Here is a 21,481-nt window from a genome sequence, read left to right on the forward strand (position 1 = left end):
CTATTTGGCTTGTCAGTTTTAAAAAACATCCTTGATTATGTGTTATCTGTTTGACAGTTCATTAATGTACTTTCCTTTCTTCTTTCGCCTCTCATTATTTCAGTTGTATTATTTCTACGTTGTCAAAATATTCAGCGTATGCATGTATCCTTTTCAGTCCTAGGAAGCAGTTAAATCTCTCTGGTGCTTGCCATCAGTCACTCTGTCAAAGTTTCTCTGGTTACTCGCCTCTTTTTTTCATGAAACTTGTTCTCTAGTACAGTAGTTCTCCAACAATAATGGGCATGTGAATCATTTGGACCTCTTGGGTAGCGCCTACATTCTCATGCCTTACATACTTCCAGATGATGCCATTGCTGTGCCAATGAACCCTACTTTGAGTAGCAAAAGATTCCTCAAGTAGAGTTTTTAAGTTCTTGAATATTTAAGACTATTCTATAACAGCAATATTTGAAGGACAACTTAGCTGTATACAAATATTTTAGTTCAGTTTTCTTAAAATTTCTTGAAAATGCTACTGCATGTTGTCTTGGTTTACTGCTGTCAAACTTTGATGTCAGTCTGACTTTCCTCTTTTAAGAGTGACTCAGTCATTTTTCTTTGAGGTCCAGGGGTTTATTATTGCTTTTTATGTTAATCTTTAAAATCTAATAATTTTATAGGTGGATGTATGTGTCAAAGTTGCCTGGTCCAGACCACAGATACACAGTAGGCCCTTTCAAATGTAGTTTCAGGTCTTCTTTTATTTCTGGAACATTTTCTTTTTCTTTCTTTTTTTTTTTTTAAGATTTTATTTATTTATTTGACAGAGAGGCAGCAAGAGAGGGAACACAAGCAGGGGGAGTGGGAGAGGGAGAAGCAGGCTTCCCACTGAGCAGGGAGCCCGATGTAGGGCTCGATCCCAGAATGCCGGGATCATGACCTGAGCCGAAGGCAGACACTTAATGACTGAGCCACCCAGGCGCCCCTGGAACATTTTCTTGAATTATATTTTTTAATATTAATTGCATCCTCTTGTTTTGTTTTTCTTCAGGGTCTTCGGTTGTATGTATGTTGGATCTTCTTGATCATTTTATTTCACTTTGACATCTCTATTTTATTTTTGTCATCTTGGCTTTTCAGTCCTTTCTTTCATGTCCCTTATTTTCATTTCCATCTATTCTCCCTTAGCTACTTTGCGGTTTAGTCTTCATTTCTAAGATGATTTTGTCTTTTTCTTTGATTCTTTGCTGGGTTGTTACTCTCATTTCACGTCTTCCTGTTTGTTGGTTTGTTTGATATTTCTATTCTGAATTTTTAGATCTCTTACTTGGAGGTTTTCTTTCAGATTTGCAAATGCTTAATTTAATTCAGGTTTGAATCTTCAGTTATAACTTTCATCTGGTTTCTGTTTTGTTTTGTTGGTTTTTTGGGGGTTTTTTAATCTTTTTTTTTTTATTTTGTTGGTGAGCAAACCCCAAAACTGAAACCCCTTGATTCTCAATGTCTGTTTTATTCTCCTAGTAACTCTGTACAGATGCTATTGCTGTTTTTCTGTTCATTTTGAAATGAATGATTTTCCTGGGCTAGCTTTACTATTTCAAGTTGGCAAGGGTAAGATTTACTCAGTGGTTTCCTTAGCTCCATAGTTCACAGTGCTCCCTTCTTCTGGAATGGCAAAAATGCTGTATCTTTTTTTCCCCTTTTTCTTTGACTAAGCATTTTTTTTTTTAATTGAGGTACAATTGACATATAACATTATATTAGTTTCAGGTGCATAACATAATTATTTGATGTTGTGTATATTGTGAAATGATCACTACAGTTAGTCTAATTAACATCCAACACCATATAGTTACAAAATTTTTTTTCTCATGATGAGAACTTCTTTTTTTTAATTTTTTTTTATTATATTATGTTAGTCACCATACAGTACATCCCCGGTTTCTGATGTAAAGTTCGATGATTCATTAGTTGCGTATAACTCATGATGAGAACTTTTAAGATTTACTCTGTTAGCAGCTTTCAAATATTCAATACAGTATTAACTATAGTCATGGTGCTGTATGTTACATCCCCATGACTTATTTATTTTATAACTGAAAGTTTGTACCTTTTGATGCTCTCACCCATTTCACAGGGACACTGAAGTTGGTTCCATATCTCAGCTATTGTAAGTAATGCTGGGTACATATGTCTTTTCAAGTTAGTGTTTTCCTTTTCTTCAAATATATACCCAGAAATAGAATTGCTGAATCATATAGTAGTTCTATTTTTAATTTTTTGTGGAACCTCCATACTGTTTTCCATAGTGGCTGCACCAATTAACATTTCCACCAGCAGCACACAAGGTTCCCTTTTCTCCGCATCCTTGCCAACACCTGTCATTTCTTGTCTCTTTAATAGTAGTCATTCGAACTGGTGTGAGGTAACATCTCATTGTGGTTTTGATTTGCCAAAAAATGCCGTTTCTTTAATGAGTACCTTCTTTGTGGTGAGAAGTGTGAGTATTGCTCTGGTTTGTGCAGGACCATAATTTCTACATTTTACTTTCTTCTTTTCCATAATCATCAGCCTCCATGAGATACCTGATCCTTCTGTGTAATTCTTTCCCCCAGAAATGATGCCTTCCTAAGACTACAATCTCTAGTTCTATTCATTTTCAAGCTCTGTCCTTTTGATTTTCCAGGAAACCTCTGATCCACCTATCCAAGACCTGTTTTCAGTAGTTACAGTGGAAATTTCTTTCTCTGTGGGTGATTTTATTTGTTGTCCAACACTCCTATTACTCTGTTTTCCTCTCTACTTTTTTTCAAAGTTTCTTTTTTTTTTAATGTTTTTTTATTATATTATGTTAGTCACCATACAGTACATCCCCGGTTTCCGAAATAAAGTTCAGTGATTCATTAGTTGCGTATAACAACCAATTCACCATGCAATATGTGCCCTCCTTACTACCCATCACCGGTCTATCCCATTCCCCCACCCCCCTCCCCTCTGAGGGCCTCAGTTTGTTTCTCATAGTCCATATCTCTCATGTTTCATTCCCCCTTCTGATTACCCCCCCTTTCTTTATCCCTCTCTTCCCCTACCGATCTTCCTAGTTCTTATGTTTGATAAATGAGAGAAATCATATGATAATTGTCTTTCTCTGCTTGACTTATTTCACATAACATTATCTCCTCCAATGCCGTCCATGTTGCAGCAAATGTTGAGAATTCATTCTTTCTGATAGCTGAGTAATATTCCATTGTATATATGGACCACAACTTCTTAATCCAGTCATCTGTTGCAGGGCATCTCGGCTCCTTCCACGATTTAGCTGTTGTGGACAATGCTGCTCTGAACATTGGGGTGCATATGGCCCTTCTCTTCACTACGTCTATATCTTTGGGGTAAACACCCAGTAGTGCAATGGCTGGGTCATAGGGTAGCTCAATTTCTAACTTTTTAAGGGACCTCCACACTGTTTTCCAGAGTGGCTGTACCAACTTGCATTCCCACCAACAATGTAGGAGGGATCCCCTTTCTCCACATCCTCTCCAACAATTGTTGTTTCTTGCCTTGTCTATTTTTGCCATTCTAACTGGCATAAGGTGGTATCTTAGTGTGGTTTTGATTTGAATTTCCCTGATGGCTAATGATTTTGAACATCTTTTCATGTGTCTCGTAGCCATTTGTATGTCTTCATTGGAAAAGTGTCTGTGTTCACATCTTATGCCCATTTTATGATTTGTTTATTTGTTTCTCGAGTATTGAGTTTGAGAAGTTCCTTATAGATCTTGGATACCAGTCTTTTATCTGTAGTGTCATTTGCAAATATATTCTCCCATTCCGTGGGCTGCCTCTTAGTTTTTTTGACTTTTTCCTTAGCTGTGCAGAAGCTTTTTATCTTGATGAAGTCCCATAAGTTCATTTTATCTTTTGTTTCTCTTGCCTTTGGAGATGTATCATGAAAAAGGTTGCTTTGGCCGATGTCGTAGAGATTGCTGCCTATGTTCTCCTCTAGAATTTTGATGGATTCCTGTCTCACATCGAGGTCTTTCATCCATTTGGAGTTTATTTTTGTGTGTGGTGTGAGAGATTGGTCAAGTTTCATTCTTTTGCATGTAGCTGTCCAATTTTCCCAGCACCATTTATTGAAGAGACTGTCTTTTTTCCACTGTATGTTTTTTCCTGCTTTATCAAGGATTAGTTACCCAAGGAGCTGAGGGTCCATTTCTGGGTTCTCTGTCTATTTCTGATGGTGGGGTGTTGAGATCCCTTACTATTAATGTATTTTTATCTATATGTCTCTTTATTCTGGTTAAGAGTTGGCTTGTGTATCTTGCTGGTCCCCTGTGGGGGGCATATATATTTATAATTGTCATATCCACTTGTTGGATACATCCTTTAATAATAATATAGTGCCCTTCTGTGTCTCTAACTATAGTCTTTAGTTTAAAATCCAATCTATCTGGTGTGAGAATTGCTACCCCAGCTTTCTTTTGAGGTCCATTGGCGTGAAAGATGGTACTCCATCCCTTTACTTTCATTCCGAGTGTATCTTTGGGTTCAAATTGAGTCTCTTGTAGACAGCAAATGGATGGGTCATTTCTTTTTATCCAATCTGCAACCTTGTGACGTTTATGGGAGCATTTAAGCCATTCACATTGAGACTGAATACTGAGAGATATGATTTTAATGATGCCATGTTGCCAGTAAAGTCTTTGTTTGTATTGGTTGTGACTTTCTGTTCTGTATCTCTTGGGGCCTTTTTACCTTTATAGAACCCCCCGTAATACCTCCTGTAGGGCTGGTTTCATGGTTACGAAATTAGTTAATGACTGGCGATTCTGGAATATCTTTATTTCTCCATCAATTCTGAATGACAGCCTTGCTGGATAAAGGATCCTTGGCTGCATGTTTTTCTCTGAAAGAGTTTTAAAAATGCCCCCCCCCACCCCTTTCTCTCATTGCAGGTCTGTGTAGACAGGTCTGACGTAATTCTGATACCGTTGCCTTGGTACGTGAGAAATTTCTTTGCCCTGGCCACTTTCAATCCTGTATCCTTGGATCTAATATTTGCGAATTGCACTATGACATGACGTGGCGTATGTTTGTCGTGGTTGAGCTTGGGAGGGGTCCTCTCTGCCTCTTGGACACGAATGTTTGTTTCCCTTGCTCGATTAGGGAAGTTTTCAGCTACAATTTGTTCAAATATTTCTTCTAGACCTCTGTTTTTCTCCACCTCCTCAGGGATGCCAATGATTCTGACATTGGATTGTTTCATTGAGTCAGTAATCTCCCGTAACCTACATTCATGGGTGTGGATTTTTTTAAGTCCAGCTTCTATTTTTGTTTTTCTTCTACTAACCCATCTTCCAATTCGCTAATACGTTCCTCTGCCTCATTCACCCTGGCCGTCAGAGCCTCTAGTTTTGCCTGCATTTGGCTCATAGAATTTTTAATTTCTGCCAGATTCGCTCTCATTTCTGCCCTTAGAGATTCTATATTATCATTAACATTTTCGTTAATACTTTTTTCAAGTCTACACATCATCTTGATCATTGTTACTCTGAATTCCATTTCTGATAGTTTGGTTACATCCATATCCATTAGTTCTGTGGCAGAGGCCACAGACTCATTGTCTTTTGTTTGCTGGGGGGGACTTCTCCTTCTCGTCGTTCTGATAAGGAGAGGTTGCGGGGTTATCCAGAGCCCAAATTATTGACCGGGACCCAAGCCGTGCACCCTTGTTTTATAGGGATCTTAGGGATGTGGGCTTCTTCTTTAAAGATTTTATTTATTTATGTGGCAGAGAGACAACCAGGGAGAGATGGAACACAAGCAGGGGAGTGGGAGAAGAAGCAGGCTCCCAGAGGAGGAGCCCGATGAGGGACTCCTTTCTGGAACGCCGGGATCAGGTCCTGAGGCGAAGACAGGCGCTTAATGACTGCGCCACCGAGGCGCCCGGGTTGTGGGCTTCTTGATTTTTCAGCCTGCCTTCTGGGGGAGAGGCCTGCCGAGCCGATACTCAGACAACCCTGTTTAGGTTGTGTCCCCTGGGAGGGGAGATGGGGATGGGCACACTGTGAGCCGGTATTTCCAGGCTTTTGTTCTCTGGCGGCTTTCCCTGGCGGTTTGCTGTGCCTCTTCTGAGAGTCAGAGCAGCAGTAGCCGAATCTCAGCCTCTGTCACAGAACAGAGGGATCGCGGACCGTTCTCCACTGATGTTCTGGCCACTTTAACTCTGTTTCTGTTGGTGCTGCTCAACCCTGCAGCGTCCCGGAATGTGCGCCCCACACCCGGCGTCCCAGCCCTCACTTCCAGGGCCGGTGTGTCTCTGTCCTTTGTGTTTCTAACACCGCCAGCCACCGGCCGCCCCGCGCGCTCCCGGAGCTCCCGGTCTCAGTCTGGATCCAGTGAGCGCACCGGAGTTCCGTGAGAAGTCTGGTGGCACGCGCTCCCCGCTCACGGTCCCTGTCTGTTTTCTCGCAGGTGCTGGTCTGCGAGTCCGCCCGCTCCCCCGTGCAGGTGGCTGCTGCTTCCCGGCGCCCGAACGTGGCGGCTCCCTCTCCCTTCCGTTTATCTTCCGATATCTGTGAGCGGTTTCACGGCTCCCTGCTTCGTACCTCAATACTCAGCGCTGGAGATGTTCATTTGTAGAGATCCAGATGTATCTTCCTGCATCTCAGGCTGATTCCGTGGGTGTTCAGGATGGTCTGGTACCTATCCAGCTTGACTCAGGGGACCAGTTGAAAAAGGGGTCCCCTACTCCTCCGCCATCGTAACTCATCTCTTCAAAGTTTCTGACTTGACTCCCGACATAGATATGGGCTCTAGAGCTGGTGTTACTGGATTTGGGTGTTGATTTCCCTATTTTCATGTAACCTGAAGCTGATGCATTCCCTAGCTCCTACTTATGTTGTAGTCATAAATAACGGATACCTTCATTTGTTTGCTCCTTGTTGATCCGTTTTGTTTTGTTTGAGGATGTATTGAGAGATTTGAATTTAGGTAGCTCCTTTAACATATAAAACCCCAGAATTCTGTAATAGTATTTTTGTATCTGGAAAAAAATGAGTTTATTTTGGTATTTTCAGGCAGTTGTAATATATGATGTTCATTTATGAATGGAAGAAGAATAGTTCATCTTCTGTTTAGCTTATACCATATATTATATTACTTGGATTATCATTATACTTATTCTAATTTATACCTAGTTCACTACAAAATCCATTCTTGTCAACATAATAGTAAACCTCTAATATGTTATCTATAAGGGGCATGCTGGGCATGTTGTAATATTTTAATTGGATAGAGGCATTTTGAAATTCAGAATTTATAAATACATAACCATTGAACAAAATATGAAAACTTTTCCCAGAAACTTGTTACACATAAATCTGTGATTTAAATCATTTGTAACTTTGTCCCGCGTTATCAAAGAGCGGCATAGTGTGTGTGTGTGTGTGTGTGTGTGTGTGTGTGTGTGTGTGTGTCTTATATCTGTTGTATGTGCCAGTATGTGCAGTTGAAGTCAGTTAAGTTTGAAATTATTTTAGACCCTAAGAGAATTTTAAGGGACCTCTACTGTTTCTTCTTAAAGTAGGGCTGAAATAAGGAGATAGGTGCTATATTCTGTAATATTTATAGGATATTTTAAAACTATTAAAAATATTTTAGGGAACTTGTTATTGAAGAGTCAAATACATATAAATACTGGTGATGGGTGTCAAGCTCAATGAAGTTTCAAGAAGTGAACATATCCGTGAGACCTTCTTGCCCTTCCAGTCAGTGCCAACCAAAAGTAGTCATTTTACTGACTTCTGTGGCCCCTTAGTTTTGCAAACTCTTTTTAAAATTTTGTATAGAATGTATCATACACTATGCTCTCTCAATACATTTTTTTTCAGTAATCTCAGTCTGTTGAAATTTTTTCTGACTGTGCTGCTTTTTTATACAGTATTTTTCTCTGACGTGTTAATTAATCATTTGGTATCGCTGTGTTGACACGCAGGCTGACACTTGCTCGTGGCTGGCGGTGAGCTGCAGTACTACACAGATGCACTGTCCCAGCATTATCAAAGTGATCATAAATATTACATCGCTAAGTCCAGTGAGAAATTCTCAAGATGGTGGCTAATTAGAGAGATTAATAAAATATGGATATATTTAAAGATGTGGTGACAGAAGAGGACAATTAGTATGTTGCTAATTCTGAAAGTGAGTCTAAAATGAGAAAGATAATTCTGCAGTCCATATGTTAGTCATACCCCTGACTAAAGAGATAAGTTGGCAGTCTTTTTTAAGCTTCCTCATTTTCATCATTTGATTGGTTTTAGTTCCCTCAATGTGCTGATTTCAATGACTTTTTTACTTAATACTTTCTAAGTATATTATGTGTTTTTGCTGGAGTACATTGAATGTTGTCATTTGAAAATAGACGTGATCGCTCTGTTGCAAAACAAACAAATAAATCCAAAGCAGAGAGATGATGCTGGCACGTTATAACAGTAGCAGATCCTTGGATTTGGTGGGATTGGTTCCCAGAAAACCTGAGGTTTGAAGTCACCAGTCTCCATTAGATTCCTCATAAATTGCTAGCATTTTGATATTGAAAACAGAAGAAGAGTTTGCCATGGACAGGAGCAAATTTGGAAACTGGGCCTCTGCTGGTCCTAACTGCATCAACCCCCCCCCCCCCACCACCACCACCACCACCACTCAGGTTTATTTTAAGAATTTAGGAAGAGAAGCAAAGAGTGACAAACATCTTTCTCTACTTAATAATTCTATTCCCTTTTTTTAATGTTTTTTTTATTATATTATGTTAGTCACCATACAGTACAGCCCTGGTTTCTGATGTAAAGTTCGATGATTCATTAGTTGCGAATGACACCCAGTGCACCATGCGATACGTGCCCTCCTTACCACCCACCAATAATTCTATTCCCTTACATTGCTTCCTCCGTGCTGAATGTGGCTAGAGTGTTCTGTGGTGTTGGAGAAGGGAAGTGCACTGGCCCCGACCTTGAGTGTGCGTGCCCCTCCCCTCCACCAGGCATGTTCACCTAGCAGATACCTGGGGACTGACTGTACCTTGTTCTGGGTCCTGAGCAGAAGCAGGCTTCGTCCCTGGCCTCTTGGAGCTTCATCTAGTGTGGACACAGAGCACCAAGTAGTCACACAGAGAGATATAAAATGGCTGGACTGTATAGAAGAACTCAGCCTCCTCGGGAGTTAGGAGGTATTTTTGAGGAGTGACCACTGTCATGGAGCCTGGAGGGAGGCGCTAGGGACAGAGCTCTTGGGGCAGAGAGGAAGGTGGTCCTGCTGAAGGAGTGTGGAGTCTCTGGGGCAATTCTCTCTTTAAAAGCCTTTAGGCTCGCCACCATTTTCAGGATTGAAATCCAGATTTAGTTTTGCAGTCCATTTGTGAAATCATGCAGCTCTTTCCCACTGCTCTCCTTCCCACACTTTAATAATACCCAGATCCTTGATGCTCCTCCAAAGGATGGAGCTCTTGCTTGCTTGGTAATTTAGGTGTACTGCTTCCTCTGCTGAGAACCTTTGTCAGGCATAGTTAGCTTAAATTGCTAATTTGCAAATTCGTTTGCCTAAAGACATGGTGCAGTGAATGCAAGTCATTCGTTTTGATCTTTGAGCATCTAAATCCCCTTCTGTGTCCACAGAATCTCTGACCTTGTAAGGCAGAGTCCACCACCACCCCTCAGCTCCCCAGAAGCAGGCAATGCCAGGTGCTCCCTTTCTAGCCTTCCTTGCTTCTCGGGCATGGACATGGGCACATGATCTGTATTCACAAAGTCATAACCTTGCCCTGCAAACTTTGGACTAGAAGTGAGTGGTCCCAGCAAGCTGGTACTGTGCAGGATCCAGTCTGGTGAGGGACGCTGTGGCAGTGGCTGCTGTCAAGGGTGTCAGGTCTCTGTCTGCAGCTATGGCCCTGGCATCCTTACTAGATAAACTCCGTGCTTGATTTTGGACACTGCTGCTGTCTGGGTGACTGCTAAGCCTGGTTCTTTAGACCTTTTAGAGGGTATGCGAGCTGCCTGGTTATCTTTTAGCAAACCCCTTATTTGTCCAAGTAAAACAGAATTGGTGTTTGTAGTTTGCAAAGAAGAACCCTGTTTGACTCAAGTAGATTCTAGTGTCAGTACTTTCAAGGGCAGAGAGAAGAATGTAATTGTCTATTTAACTGCAATGACATACCCCCCTAATGCATAAGAATTGTGCATTAGTCACAATACTTATCAAGAGGAGCTTCTGCTATGTATATCAATGATGTGATTCAAGTCACAAAGCTTTCCCAAGAAAAGAACACCAAAACATTGCTATGATAGTAAAGATGGTAAAAATGCGGGTATAGTAAGAGCTGTGGGCCTTTTATTACATTTTCTATTGTTGGTAAAATATAAACAACAAAATTTGCCATTTTGACCATTTTAACTGTACAGTGGAGTGACATTAATTACATTCACTGTGTCGCACAGCCATCACCATTAAGCATTAACTCCTCAGACCCCTCTCACCCAATCCCTCCTAACCTCTACTTTCTATTTCTGTGAAGTTGCCTATCCTAGATATTTCATGTAAATGACTCATAGAATTGTTTGTCCTTTCGTGTCTGGCCTCCTTCACTTACCATAGTGTTTTCAGGGTTCTTCTGTGTGTAGCATGTGTCAGAACTTTGTTCCTTTTTCTATCCGAATGATATTGCATTGTATGGATAGACTGCATTTTGTTTATCCATTTATATGTTAATGGACATTTGGGTTGTTTCCACCTTTTGGCTATTTTAATATAATTGTAAATAATGCTGCAGTGAACATTGGCATATGGTTATTTGTTGGAGTCCCTACTTTCAGTTCTTTTGGGTATACATCTAGGAGTGGAATTGCTGAATCATATAGTAATTCTACATTAAATTTTCTGAGGAACCACCAAACTGTTTTCCCTATGGCTGCATGATTTTACATTCCCACCAGCAGTGCACAAAGATACCAATTTCTCCATATCCTGGTCAACACTTATTTTCTGGGTTTGTTGTTGTTTTAATTATAGCCGTCCTAGTGGGTGTGAAGTGGTATCTCACTGTGGTTTTGCTTTGCATTTCCCCAATGCCTAGTGATGGTGAGCACCTTCTCATGTGTGTGGAGCTTCTCTACTCTCTCATTTGTGCCAAGAGCATCTGGGTTAGTTAAGTGATGTTTCACTCCGTAACTGGCATTTTTCCTAGAAGTGAGCAAACAGAGCTTCTTCAACATGTATCATTTTATCACCAGGCCCAGCTCTTAAACATAAGGCTTCTCTGTAAATAGTGGTAAAGCCTCGACAGTTAGCAGCGTTTCAAAAATCATCCCTTTTCTTCAACCCAATAAAGGGCATCTACACAAAACCTCCAGCAAACGTCATGTTTACTGGTGAAAGACTGAAAACTTTCTCACAAAGATCAGGAACAAGACAAAGATGCCTACTCCTGGTACTTGCCATTTTTAGTCAACATTTCCCTGTAATTTCTAGCCAAGGCAGTTAGGCAAGAAAATGAAATAAAAGGCATATAGATTGGAAAGGAAGAAGTGAAACACACCATCTCTGTTTGCAGATGACACAATTTAGCAAATAGAAAATGCTAAGGAATGAACTAAAAAACTATTAGAACTAATAAATGAGTTCAGCAGGGTTGCAGAAGACAAACAGTACACAAAAAGGAATTGTATTTGTATACAGGAGTAATGAGCAATCAAAAAATGGAATTAACACAGTTCCATTTACAATAATATCAAAAAGAATAAAATGAAGACTTTATACTGTTAAGATGGCAGTACTCCCCAGACTGATCTACAGATCCGACATGATCCCTATTAAAATCCCGACTAATATATTTGCAGAAATTGGTCCTAAATTTCATATGGAAATGCAAAGGACCCAGAATAACTGAAAGAATCTTGAAAAAGAAGAATAATGTATGAGGACTCATATGTCCCAATTTCAAAACTTACTTCAAAGCTACAGTCATCAAGACTGTGTGGTACTGGTATAAGAATGGATATATAGATCAGTGGAATAGAATTGAAAGTTCAGAAATAAACACTCACATTTATGGTCAGTTGATCTTTTTTTTTTTTTTTTCTTTTTTTTTTTGGCAAGAGTGCCAAGACAGTTGCGAGGGAAAGAATAGTCTTTTCAACAAATCCTGCTGGAACAACTGAATATCCACATGGAAAAGAATGAGGCTTAACTCCCCACACCATGTACAAAAATCAACTCAAGATGAATCAGTGACCTAAATGTAAGACCTGAGTTTGAGGTGGGTGTGAGGCAGGGACATGCAGGTTGGCAAGAGGGAGGGTTTAATGGACCAGGCCTGGAAGGTCATTTCTATTCACATTCTGCTGTCTATGGAAATCAGCCACAGCTATTGGGAGACCATGTGGCCACTGGGAGCCTGGGGAAATATGTTCCAGCTCTGTGTCCAAAGGAAAGAAAAAATTTGCTTAGGTGAATAGCTGGCATCTTTGTTACAAGGAGGTTGCCATTGGTTATCCTGGGCCTTTGCAGTTCTGAAATTCTGTTCTTTACTAGCTCTTCCTCGTTGAGTCTTATAGTTGTAAGAACTGAGAAGAAGTGAGAATGCTAACACTGAATGACCTTTTCCTTGGACTTAGAAAAAAGAGGAAAGTTCAGCCAACAAAGTTTTTCACAGCAATCCTGTTTGCAAAAAATATATTCTGTGGTCTTATAAACCTGTTTGCCAAGGCATGATGCTGGCTTGAAACCATGATGATCTCCACTCATTTCTGGCCTGTTTCCTTGTGCGCTGAAAAGATAATCATTGTCTTAAATTGTGCTGTGGAAGCTACATGAAGCTTTTGAAGATGAATGAACACTTCTTTATAGGAAACAAACAAACCAGTAAAATGAAAACCAAATGTGTGCGTTAGATCCCATGCATCAAAGATTCTCTGGAATGGCCATCAGAAAGTTGGACATCTCTTCATTAGGAACAGAGGGTCCTCACCTCAGTGGCAGGATTGTGGGAGTTAATTTGCTTAACCATCTAAGTCAGAGTCCCTCAAGAGCATCTATCTGTTTAGTGAGTTTGGTATATATATTGTCAATTGAAGAAGAAGTCATACTTCAGCTTTGAGCTTGTAATCTAATTATAATACGCTCTGTGGATATTACAGAAATGGAAGGAAGAGCAAAAGAGAAACAGAATACAAGAGGCATTATAAGCAAGGCACAGTACTGTTCATTTTTAAGAACCTGCATTCTGCAGTGTCTTAAGGGATCTTGCCTAGATATATGATAGAATCCTGAGCTTCTCTGTTATTTCCCTCACCCTGCAGCATAAGTTGGGTTTCAAATGTAGTTAATATTCATGCTTTTTATTTGAGTTCTATCCCTAAGCTAAATGTTGCATTAAAAAAAAAAAAACTATTGGGGCGCCTGGGTGGCACAGCGGTTAAGCGTCTGCCTTCGGCTCAGGGCGTGATCCTGGCATTATGGGATCGAGCCCCACATCAGGCTCCTCCGCTATGAGCCTGCTTCTTCCTCTCCCACTCCCCTGCTTGTGTTTCCTCTCTTGCTAGCTGTCTCTATCTCTGTCGAATAAATAAATAAAATCTTAAAAAAAAAAAAAAACTATTACGGAAAGACTATAAACCAGTACTGGTTGAAGTGTGGTCTGCAGACTGTTGTTGGTCCACAGAGTGTTTGATACCGGTCAACAGTGACATTAGCATGGAAGCAGGGCATAAGCATTTCGAAATGTCTAAGGCAGTTTGACATTGGTGTGACATTTAAGCATGTGGTCAGTGGTCTCATGTTGTTGAACAAGACCAAGCAGAGTAGTGTGTGACTTGCATGTTGCACAAGCTCATTTTAGTCACCTGTAGTATGTATTAGTCTGCTTCGATTGCATAACAAAATACCACAGACTGGGTGGCTGTTTAAACAACAAAAAGTAGTTCTCACAGTTCTGGAGGCTGGAAGTTCAAGATCAGGGTGTCATCAGAGTAGATTCCGTTCCGAGGCCTCTTCCCTTGGCTTGTAGGTGGCCGCCATCTTGTTATGTGCTCACATGACCTCTTCTTCGTGTACGTTCAGAGGAAGGGAGAGAGAGAGCTCTTTGGGAGCTCTTCCTATAAGGACACTAGTCCTGCCACATCAGGGCCCCACCCTTATAGCCTCATTTAATCCTAATTATGCCTTGGTCAACCCTGTCTCCAGGTTATGGCCACAGTGGGGGTTAGGGCCTCAACATATGAATTTGGGTGGTACACAGTTCTGTTCACAGTAGGGCCATAAGTAGGTCCATAATGGACTAGGAATTTAAAACATTGGTCCTTCACCACAGATAGTTTAAGAAGCTGTGCTGTAGACATAAAGGGGGCTAATTAACTTAATTACAAGTATATATTACTAATATCAAAGCAGGAAACAATTTGCTGTAGTTTTTTAACATCTGAGTATTTTTGAAGTTTATGTATCTTGATTTTCAATAAAATTGTTTGTGTGAAATGTTGACCCTTTGGAAGAGATCAGTTTAAAGACTGGAAAAGATGTATTAGGTGGTTAATTCCTAAAGAGGCCTGGGCTTAAGCTGGATATAATTACTGTATGGTAGCTGCTCTTGTAGAGTACTGTCTTGTCTGTGCAGCGGACTCATAAATCTTTGCCTCCGTCTGCTGGCTCTGCCTTTCTAGCTGCCTGAGGACACCTCCGCATGGCCATTTTGTAGGCACCGCCATCTCAGCCACTTAGAAGAGAGCACAGCATCCTCCCAGGGGCCCTACCTTGTGCTTCCTTCTTTCTCTGGCTTTCTATTGAAACACATGGGATCGCTGTCTTCGTGGTAACTCACTTTGAAACCATGGAACATGTTTGCTTTCCTCTTTGCCTTTAGATATTTCTTTTGTCTTCCACCTACTAATTCTGCCTCTAGAGTGCCTCCTCCATCAGCCTCCTTACTGAGTGCCATCCACCTTGCCCCAGGGCCCCTCTTGTCATGCCTCGTTGGAGTATATCAATGAGCTCCTAATTGCTCTCCTTGACTTCAGTTTCTTCCTCTACCATCTAATATTTGTAACACACAGTTCTAACCATCTCACTTGTGATCTGAAAAGCCTTTGGTTGTTCCCCTTTTCATAAAATAAAGTCCAGGATCCTTAGCAAGGGGCTAAGATCCTCTGTGATCTGCCTCTTAGCTGTCTTTCCTCCCCTTCCCCGCCCACCACCACTCCTTTCACTGGCACCACAACTTCTCCGTGTCTGTGTCTCCCTGCTTCTCTGTCTGCCTGGAGTTTCCTTAGTTCTCGAATTTTCTCCCATCCAATTGCTGCTATCAGAGGACCCCTTGTCCTTCAAGGACCAGCTCAGATATCACCCTTCCCTGGTCTCCCCATTTAGGATTAATGATGAATTAGTGTGCTTCCATAACATGTTCTGTTGTCATACAGTGTTTCGCATGCATTCTCTCTCCTCTGGTTAGTGTTGGGATGGTAGCCTTTCTTTCTTTAACATCCTTCTCCTAACCTATTTGTGTCTATATATTTTAAGGATTTTTTTTTAAGGCAGCATACGATTAGCTCTTACTGATATTTAAAAATTCTTTATTTAAATTCGATTTAGTTAACATATAATGTGGTATTGGTTTCAGGGGTAGAATTTAGTGATTCATCAGTTGCATAGAACACCCAGTGCTCATTCCATCAAATGCCCTCCCTAATGCCCATCACCCAGTTACCTCCTCCCCCTCCAGCAACCTTCTGTTTGTTTCCTAAAGTTCAGGAAAAATAAAATCGGTCTTACTGTTTTATCCAGTTTGAAAATTGGGATGTTATGGCATTTATATTTAACCTGGTTATTGATATGGTTAGATTTAAGTCTACCCTCTCACTATTTGTTCCCTTTTCTGCCATCTATTGAATTCATAGAAGTTTGTGAGGATATGTGTGATTCCACCATCAGGGCCTCCAGCCCCTCTCCACACTCCCACCCCAGCTCACAGCCTGGGCCATCCTTTAAGGACAGCACAGTTGGAGCTCACGACCCCTGAGTTTATGTGACAAGACTACGTGCTGCTCTGCAGTTTGGCCCTTGTCCCATGGACCTCCTTGTCATGTGCCTACCTGCCCTGATGCCTGCACGCACGGATTCCACCTCACACTGGAGAGCCCCTCTGCTTTGTGAGTGGTTTCTGAGCTCCAGAGAAGCCGACTACAGGCCTGTTCTGGTGGGACTGCAGACATGCGCTCTCTGATCCTCTCTGGTATCACAGCCCATTCAGGGCACACATCCTAGCTGAAAGTGGGGTGCTAAGGTGGCAGCGCAGAAGTGAAAGGCAAGGACAGTAGCAGACATGAACCAAACCAGGCAGATGTCCTCTGCCTGACTGTGTATTCACAATCATGATTTACATGTGAAGAAAGATGCTTAAGTTTATTTTACAAAAGATTATTTTCAGGCAGAGATAGAGATTGGATGTTAGACAGACATTAATTTAATATGGAATAGCTTATGCAGACTCCACTCTCAGGCTAAATAGAATTGGAAATGTCATTCTAGAACTAGGACCTTGTTAAAACATTTTTTTGAGATTTTGCAGATACTGTCAAGTCAATAAATTGATATATGGACTATATTTTATAAATTAAAAAAAAATCTAATTTGTGTTGTGATAGCAGCAGTAAAAAAGGCAAATAACCATAATGTATAAATAAATTATTTTGGAAATATAATAACACTCGCTTTTTTGTGCATATTGCTCTCCATCATTTTACTGCCATTTTTTTTGCATTAACTGCCTTTGTATCACTTAAAGCTATAGTCTCTAAAACTGCAATCATTAAAGTGATCATGAAATTTTGAACATTGCTTATAAAAATTCACTAATTGGTCACATTAATCAAGCTATACTATTTTTGTTCATAACAATTTAAATTAAACCGTGAAATAGGATAACCATTAGGTAGTTAATTTTTGTCACCTTGAGAACAGTACCCAAACTAAATATGATTATGTCATATTTAACACATTACTAATTAAAAAGATAATCTTTTATTTCCAATATAGCTGGAAATATAAATAGTGTGCAGAATGTAAACTTGGGCTGACTTAGTAGGATTATTGGGGAGTTTTATGTAAATCTAGTGGGTTTAATTAACCATCAATTGACTCAACTATATAAGCTTGCTCCCTTGCACAGTGACATATTCAGTTAGGTCCTAAAGACTTGGGAGAAGGTGCTTAGTCAGACGATGACAAAGTAATGACTTTATGATTTTTTTCATTGAAATTTTTATTGAGATAATTGTAGGTTCACATGCTTGTAAGAAATAGTACCCAGAGATCCCGTGTACCTTTTCCCCAGTTTCCTCCAATGGTGACATTTTATAAAACTGTAGAGCCTTGTCACAAATCAGGATACTGACATTGATACAATCTACTGATCTTGGTCAGATTTCCCCAGTTTTACTTGTGCTCGTGTGTGTGTGTGTGTGTCTGTGTGTTCCTTCTATATAATTTTATCACATGTGTGGGTTTGTGAGTTCACCATCGTATTAAGATACAGAACAGTTCACCACCACAAGGATTCCTCTAGTCCTTTAATAACCCCACCTACTCTGCCCTCTCCACCCCTACCCTCTGCATCTCTTACCCCTGGCAACTGCCAACTGTTCTCCATTTACAAAATTTTGTCTTTTAAAAAATATCACATAAATGGGACACGTGGGTGGCTCAGTCAGTTAAACGTCCGAGTCTTGATTTTGGCTCAGGTCATAATCTCAGGGTCCTGGGATTGAGCCCTACGTTGGGCTCTGCGCTCAGTGGGGAGTCCACTTGAGGATTCCCTCTCTCCTCCGTCTTCCCTACCCCTGCTCACACACACGCATGCACTCTCTTTGGAGCTCTCTCCCTAAAATAAACAAATCTTTTTTTAAAATGTTGCATGAATAAGTCATGCAGTATATACCCTTTTAAGATTGGCCTTTTTTTACTGAGCTCAGTTCCCTGGGGATTCATCCAAGTTATTGTGTGTATCTGTAGCTTGTTCCTTCTATTGTTGAGTTTTATTCCGTGATGTGGATATACCACCGTTTGTTTAACCATTCAGCAATTGAAGAACATCTTGGCTGATCCCAGTTTGCGGGCTGTGAACATTTTTGTACAGCTTTTGTGTGAACTAAAGTTTTCATCTCTCTGGATGAATGTCTAACAGTAACATTGCTGGGCTCTATTTTCGTGTTTAGTTCTATAAGAAACAGCCAAACTGTTTTTCAGGGTGCCTGTACCATTTTACATTCTCACCAGCAATGGATGAGTGAACCAGTTTCCACATCCTTGCCAGAATGGTGGGTGTCACTAATTTTTATTTTAGCCATTCTGATGGGTTTGTATTAATATCTCACTGTGATTTTAGTTAGCATTTTTCTTACAGCTAATGATGTTGGACATCTTTTCAGGTGCTTTATTTCCTATTCAGTAAAATGCCCATTGATGTCATTTGCCCATTTTCTTTTCTTTTTTTTTTTTTTAAGATTTTATCCATTTATTAGAGAGGGAGAAAGTGAAAGAGAACATGAGCAGGGGAAGGAGCAGAAGGAGTGGGAGAAACAGACTCCCTGCTGAGTGCGGAGCCTGATGCGGACTCAATCCCAGGACCCTGAGATCATGACCTGAGCCAAAGGCAGATGCTTAACCCACTGAGCCACTTAGGCGCCCCTACCATTTTCTGACTTGATTTTTCCTTGTAGACAGTGAGTTTTTTAAAAAAAAGTTCTTCATGTAATCTAGATGGTAATCCTTTGTTGGATATGTGGTTTGCAAATATTTTCCCCCAGTCTGTAGCTTCACATAGCTTTTACAAAACAGAAGTTTTTAGTTTGGATGAAGTCCTCTTTATGACTTTTAAAAGCTTGGTCTTTTTTTTAAAAAAGGGAGAAGTACCTTCAATAGAACATTTTTCAAATTAATTTTATTCCTTTTCTTTCACTTCCTACTTTCCCCCACTTTTGCTCTCTCTTTAGCATCATAAACTTTTTCTTGATTATAAAAAATACTGTAAATTATTCAAACCATAATTTATTTCAAATGTTCTTAAATAAGTATGTTTACACTTTTCTCCTACACTTTACAGACATCTAGAACATTTCCTCTTTGACCACATTATTTGTAAGCATTTGTTGGAATTGTTTATTTATTCACATGCTAACTGTGGAATCTTACCTTTCTTTTCAAAACTGGATCCATGTGCTGGTGGCGCTTCATTTTTACCATAGTTAATAGTGACAGAGTGGCTCCCTAGAGCCTATAAAGAACATCCCTAAGTGTAAGATTCATCGTCTTTACTTATGTAAAGACTCCTACCATCTATTGGGATCTAGAGACATGCCTTTCCTTTCCTTTCCTTTTTTTTTTTTAAGATTTTATTTCAGAAAGAGAGAGAAAGCGCATGCACACAAGCGTGAGCAGGGGGTGGGGCAGAGGGAGAAACAGACTCCCTGCTGAGCAGGGAACCCAAGGCAGAGCTCAATCATAGGACCCCGATATCATGACCTAAGCCCAAGGCAGACGCTCAGCCGACTGAGCTACGAGGCTCCCCAAGACATGCCCTTCCTGAGTGGCCTGACCACTCAGTCACCAGTGACTCTTCTGCACTATAGCCACCATTAGAAGTTTGGGATGTTTCCTTTTTCTCTGTCTTTTCGTGAAGGGTTGGCCTTAGCTGTGAGGACCTCCAGGCAGTGCTGGCTGGTGGAGTGCCAATCTTCCAGCGGCTAGCAGCAGGGGTCGTGGGAGGAGGCGTGCCTCACACACTTGACCTCTCTGCACACAGTGCTGGTTGAGGAAGCAGCCGTGGGCAAGGAGCATGACCCAGATCCACGTGAGTCCTGGGCCTGTGGTAGCTCCTGAGCCTTGCTGAACACCTGTTCTTCCTTCCTATGAAGAGCACAGAGCACCCACCCTGCCTCTCTCAAAGGACTTATCAGAACAGTTCTCACTTCTTTTTTTTCCTATCTTGTCTGGACTCTGGTTAGAGAAGAAGGCACTGGTGACTTTCCTGACTGCTAGGGATGTAGCGAGAAATATGTTTATCAACTCTTGGGTAAAAAGGTAGCAATGTTGGGGCGCCTGGGTGGCACAGCGGTTGGGCATCTGCCTTCGGCTCAGGGCGTGATCCTAGCGTTATGGGATCGAGCCCCGCATCAGGCTCCTCTGCTGGGAGCCTGCTTCTTCCTCTCCCACTCCCCCTGCTTGTGTTTCCTCTCTCGCTGGCTGTCTCTATCTCTGTCGAATGAATAAATAAATAAAATCTTTTTTAAAAAAAGTAGCAATGTTAAGTCTATTAACAAATAAAGCACTGAAGTACTTTTTTTTATGAAATTAGATGAGTTCTAGAGTCTTCCAGTAAATAGGAATTATAACCCATTCCATTAATTCAATAAGGATTTGTGAGCACCTACTCAGGGCCAAACATGTTTCTTGGCAATGATGATACAGTAGCAAGCAAAAAGAAGAAAAAACTCTGCCTTCAAGCAGTATATATTTGAGGGGGGAAGATAGATAATGAGTAAGATAAGTAAATGTTTAGTATGTGTAAGTGGTAAGTGCTAAGGGAAAAAAATAAGATGAGGAAGGGAGAAGGGGTGAGAAGTCTTCCCAGGGAGAGTGACACTGAGTCAGGACCTGGAGTCAGACCCTGCGGTGGGCAGGCCTGGTGTGTTCAAGAGGGAGGAGGCTTATGTCACCGCACTGGAATGAGCAAGGGAAAGAGGAGATGAGTCAGAAATCCAACAGAGGGAATGGGAAGGCAGCTTGTGATGGGCTTTTCGGGGCATGGGCAAGACGTGGCATGACTCCAGGGGATGTGGGACTCGCTGGAGGTTCTGAGCGGAGGGTAGGTGGTCGGAAGTACATGTTAGTGGGGCCAATCTGGCTGCTGTGGTGACATACGCTGGAAGGGATAGGGGCAGAAAGAGCAGTCTAGAGGCCATGGCTGTGATCTGGGACAGTGGTGGCAGCGTCCTCGGCCAGGCCAGTACATGTGGAGGCAGTAGGAGGGGTTAAGTTCTGCATATATTCTCAAGGCAGAATCAGAAGGACTTGATAGTAGGTTGCAGGTAGGATGGGACAAAAGCGAGGCATCAAGGACGACCCCTGAGTTTGGCCTGAGCAGCTTAGAGAATAGAGCCGTCACTTCTGAGATAAGGACATCATAAATGAGTTGTGACAAGTGAGGTCTAGATAATAGTATAGGAGCATTAGATCTTTTTAAGAAGTTGATGATTAGCAAGCATACACTAAGTGTGATAAAGTATGCTGATTTTAAATTGTAGTTTTACAGAAACACTATATCTTAAATGTATTTTATTCATCATAAAAATTTTTGGATAGAATGGGGTTTTTTCTTTAATTTTTTACATCTTAAATTCTTTACCTTTTTAAACTCTTCTAACAGACAAGGTACACCTATCTGTGCTACAAATTGAAA

General features: G+C 41.0%; 1 protein-coding gene across 5 annotated transcripts in view; it reads left to right on the plus strand.

Moving 5' to 3' along the window:
- ANO10 (anoctamin 10) overlaps window positions 1–21,481 on the plus strand; it is a 237,082-nt gene that overhangs the window by 81,703 nt on the left and 133,898 nt on the right. The window contains exon 12 of one of the 5 annotated variants that reach the window (XM_087870039.1): window positions 6,460–8,653. The exons of the other annotated variants lie outside the window; for them this stretch is intronic. Coding sequence (XP_087726165.1) covers window positions 6,460–6,627 — 168 coding nt within the window. The 3' untranslated portion in view covers window positions 6,628–8,653. Of the gene's footprint in view, window positions 1–6,459; window positions 8,654–21,481 lie in introns of those variants that run through there. 5 annotated transcript variants of the gene reach the window in all.

This window comes from Ursus americanus, chromosome 20 (genome assembly GCF_024610735.1).
Source record: "Ursus americanus isolate L20-20 chromosome 20, mUrsAme1.1.p, whole genome shotgun sequence".
NCBI classification, from domain to species: domain Eukaryota; kingdom Metazoa; phylum Chordata; class Mammalia; order Carnivora; family Ursidae; genus Ursus; species Ursus americanus.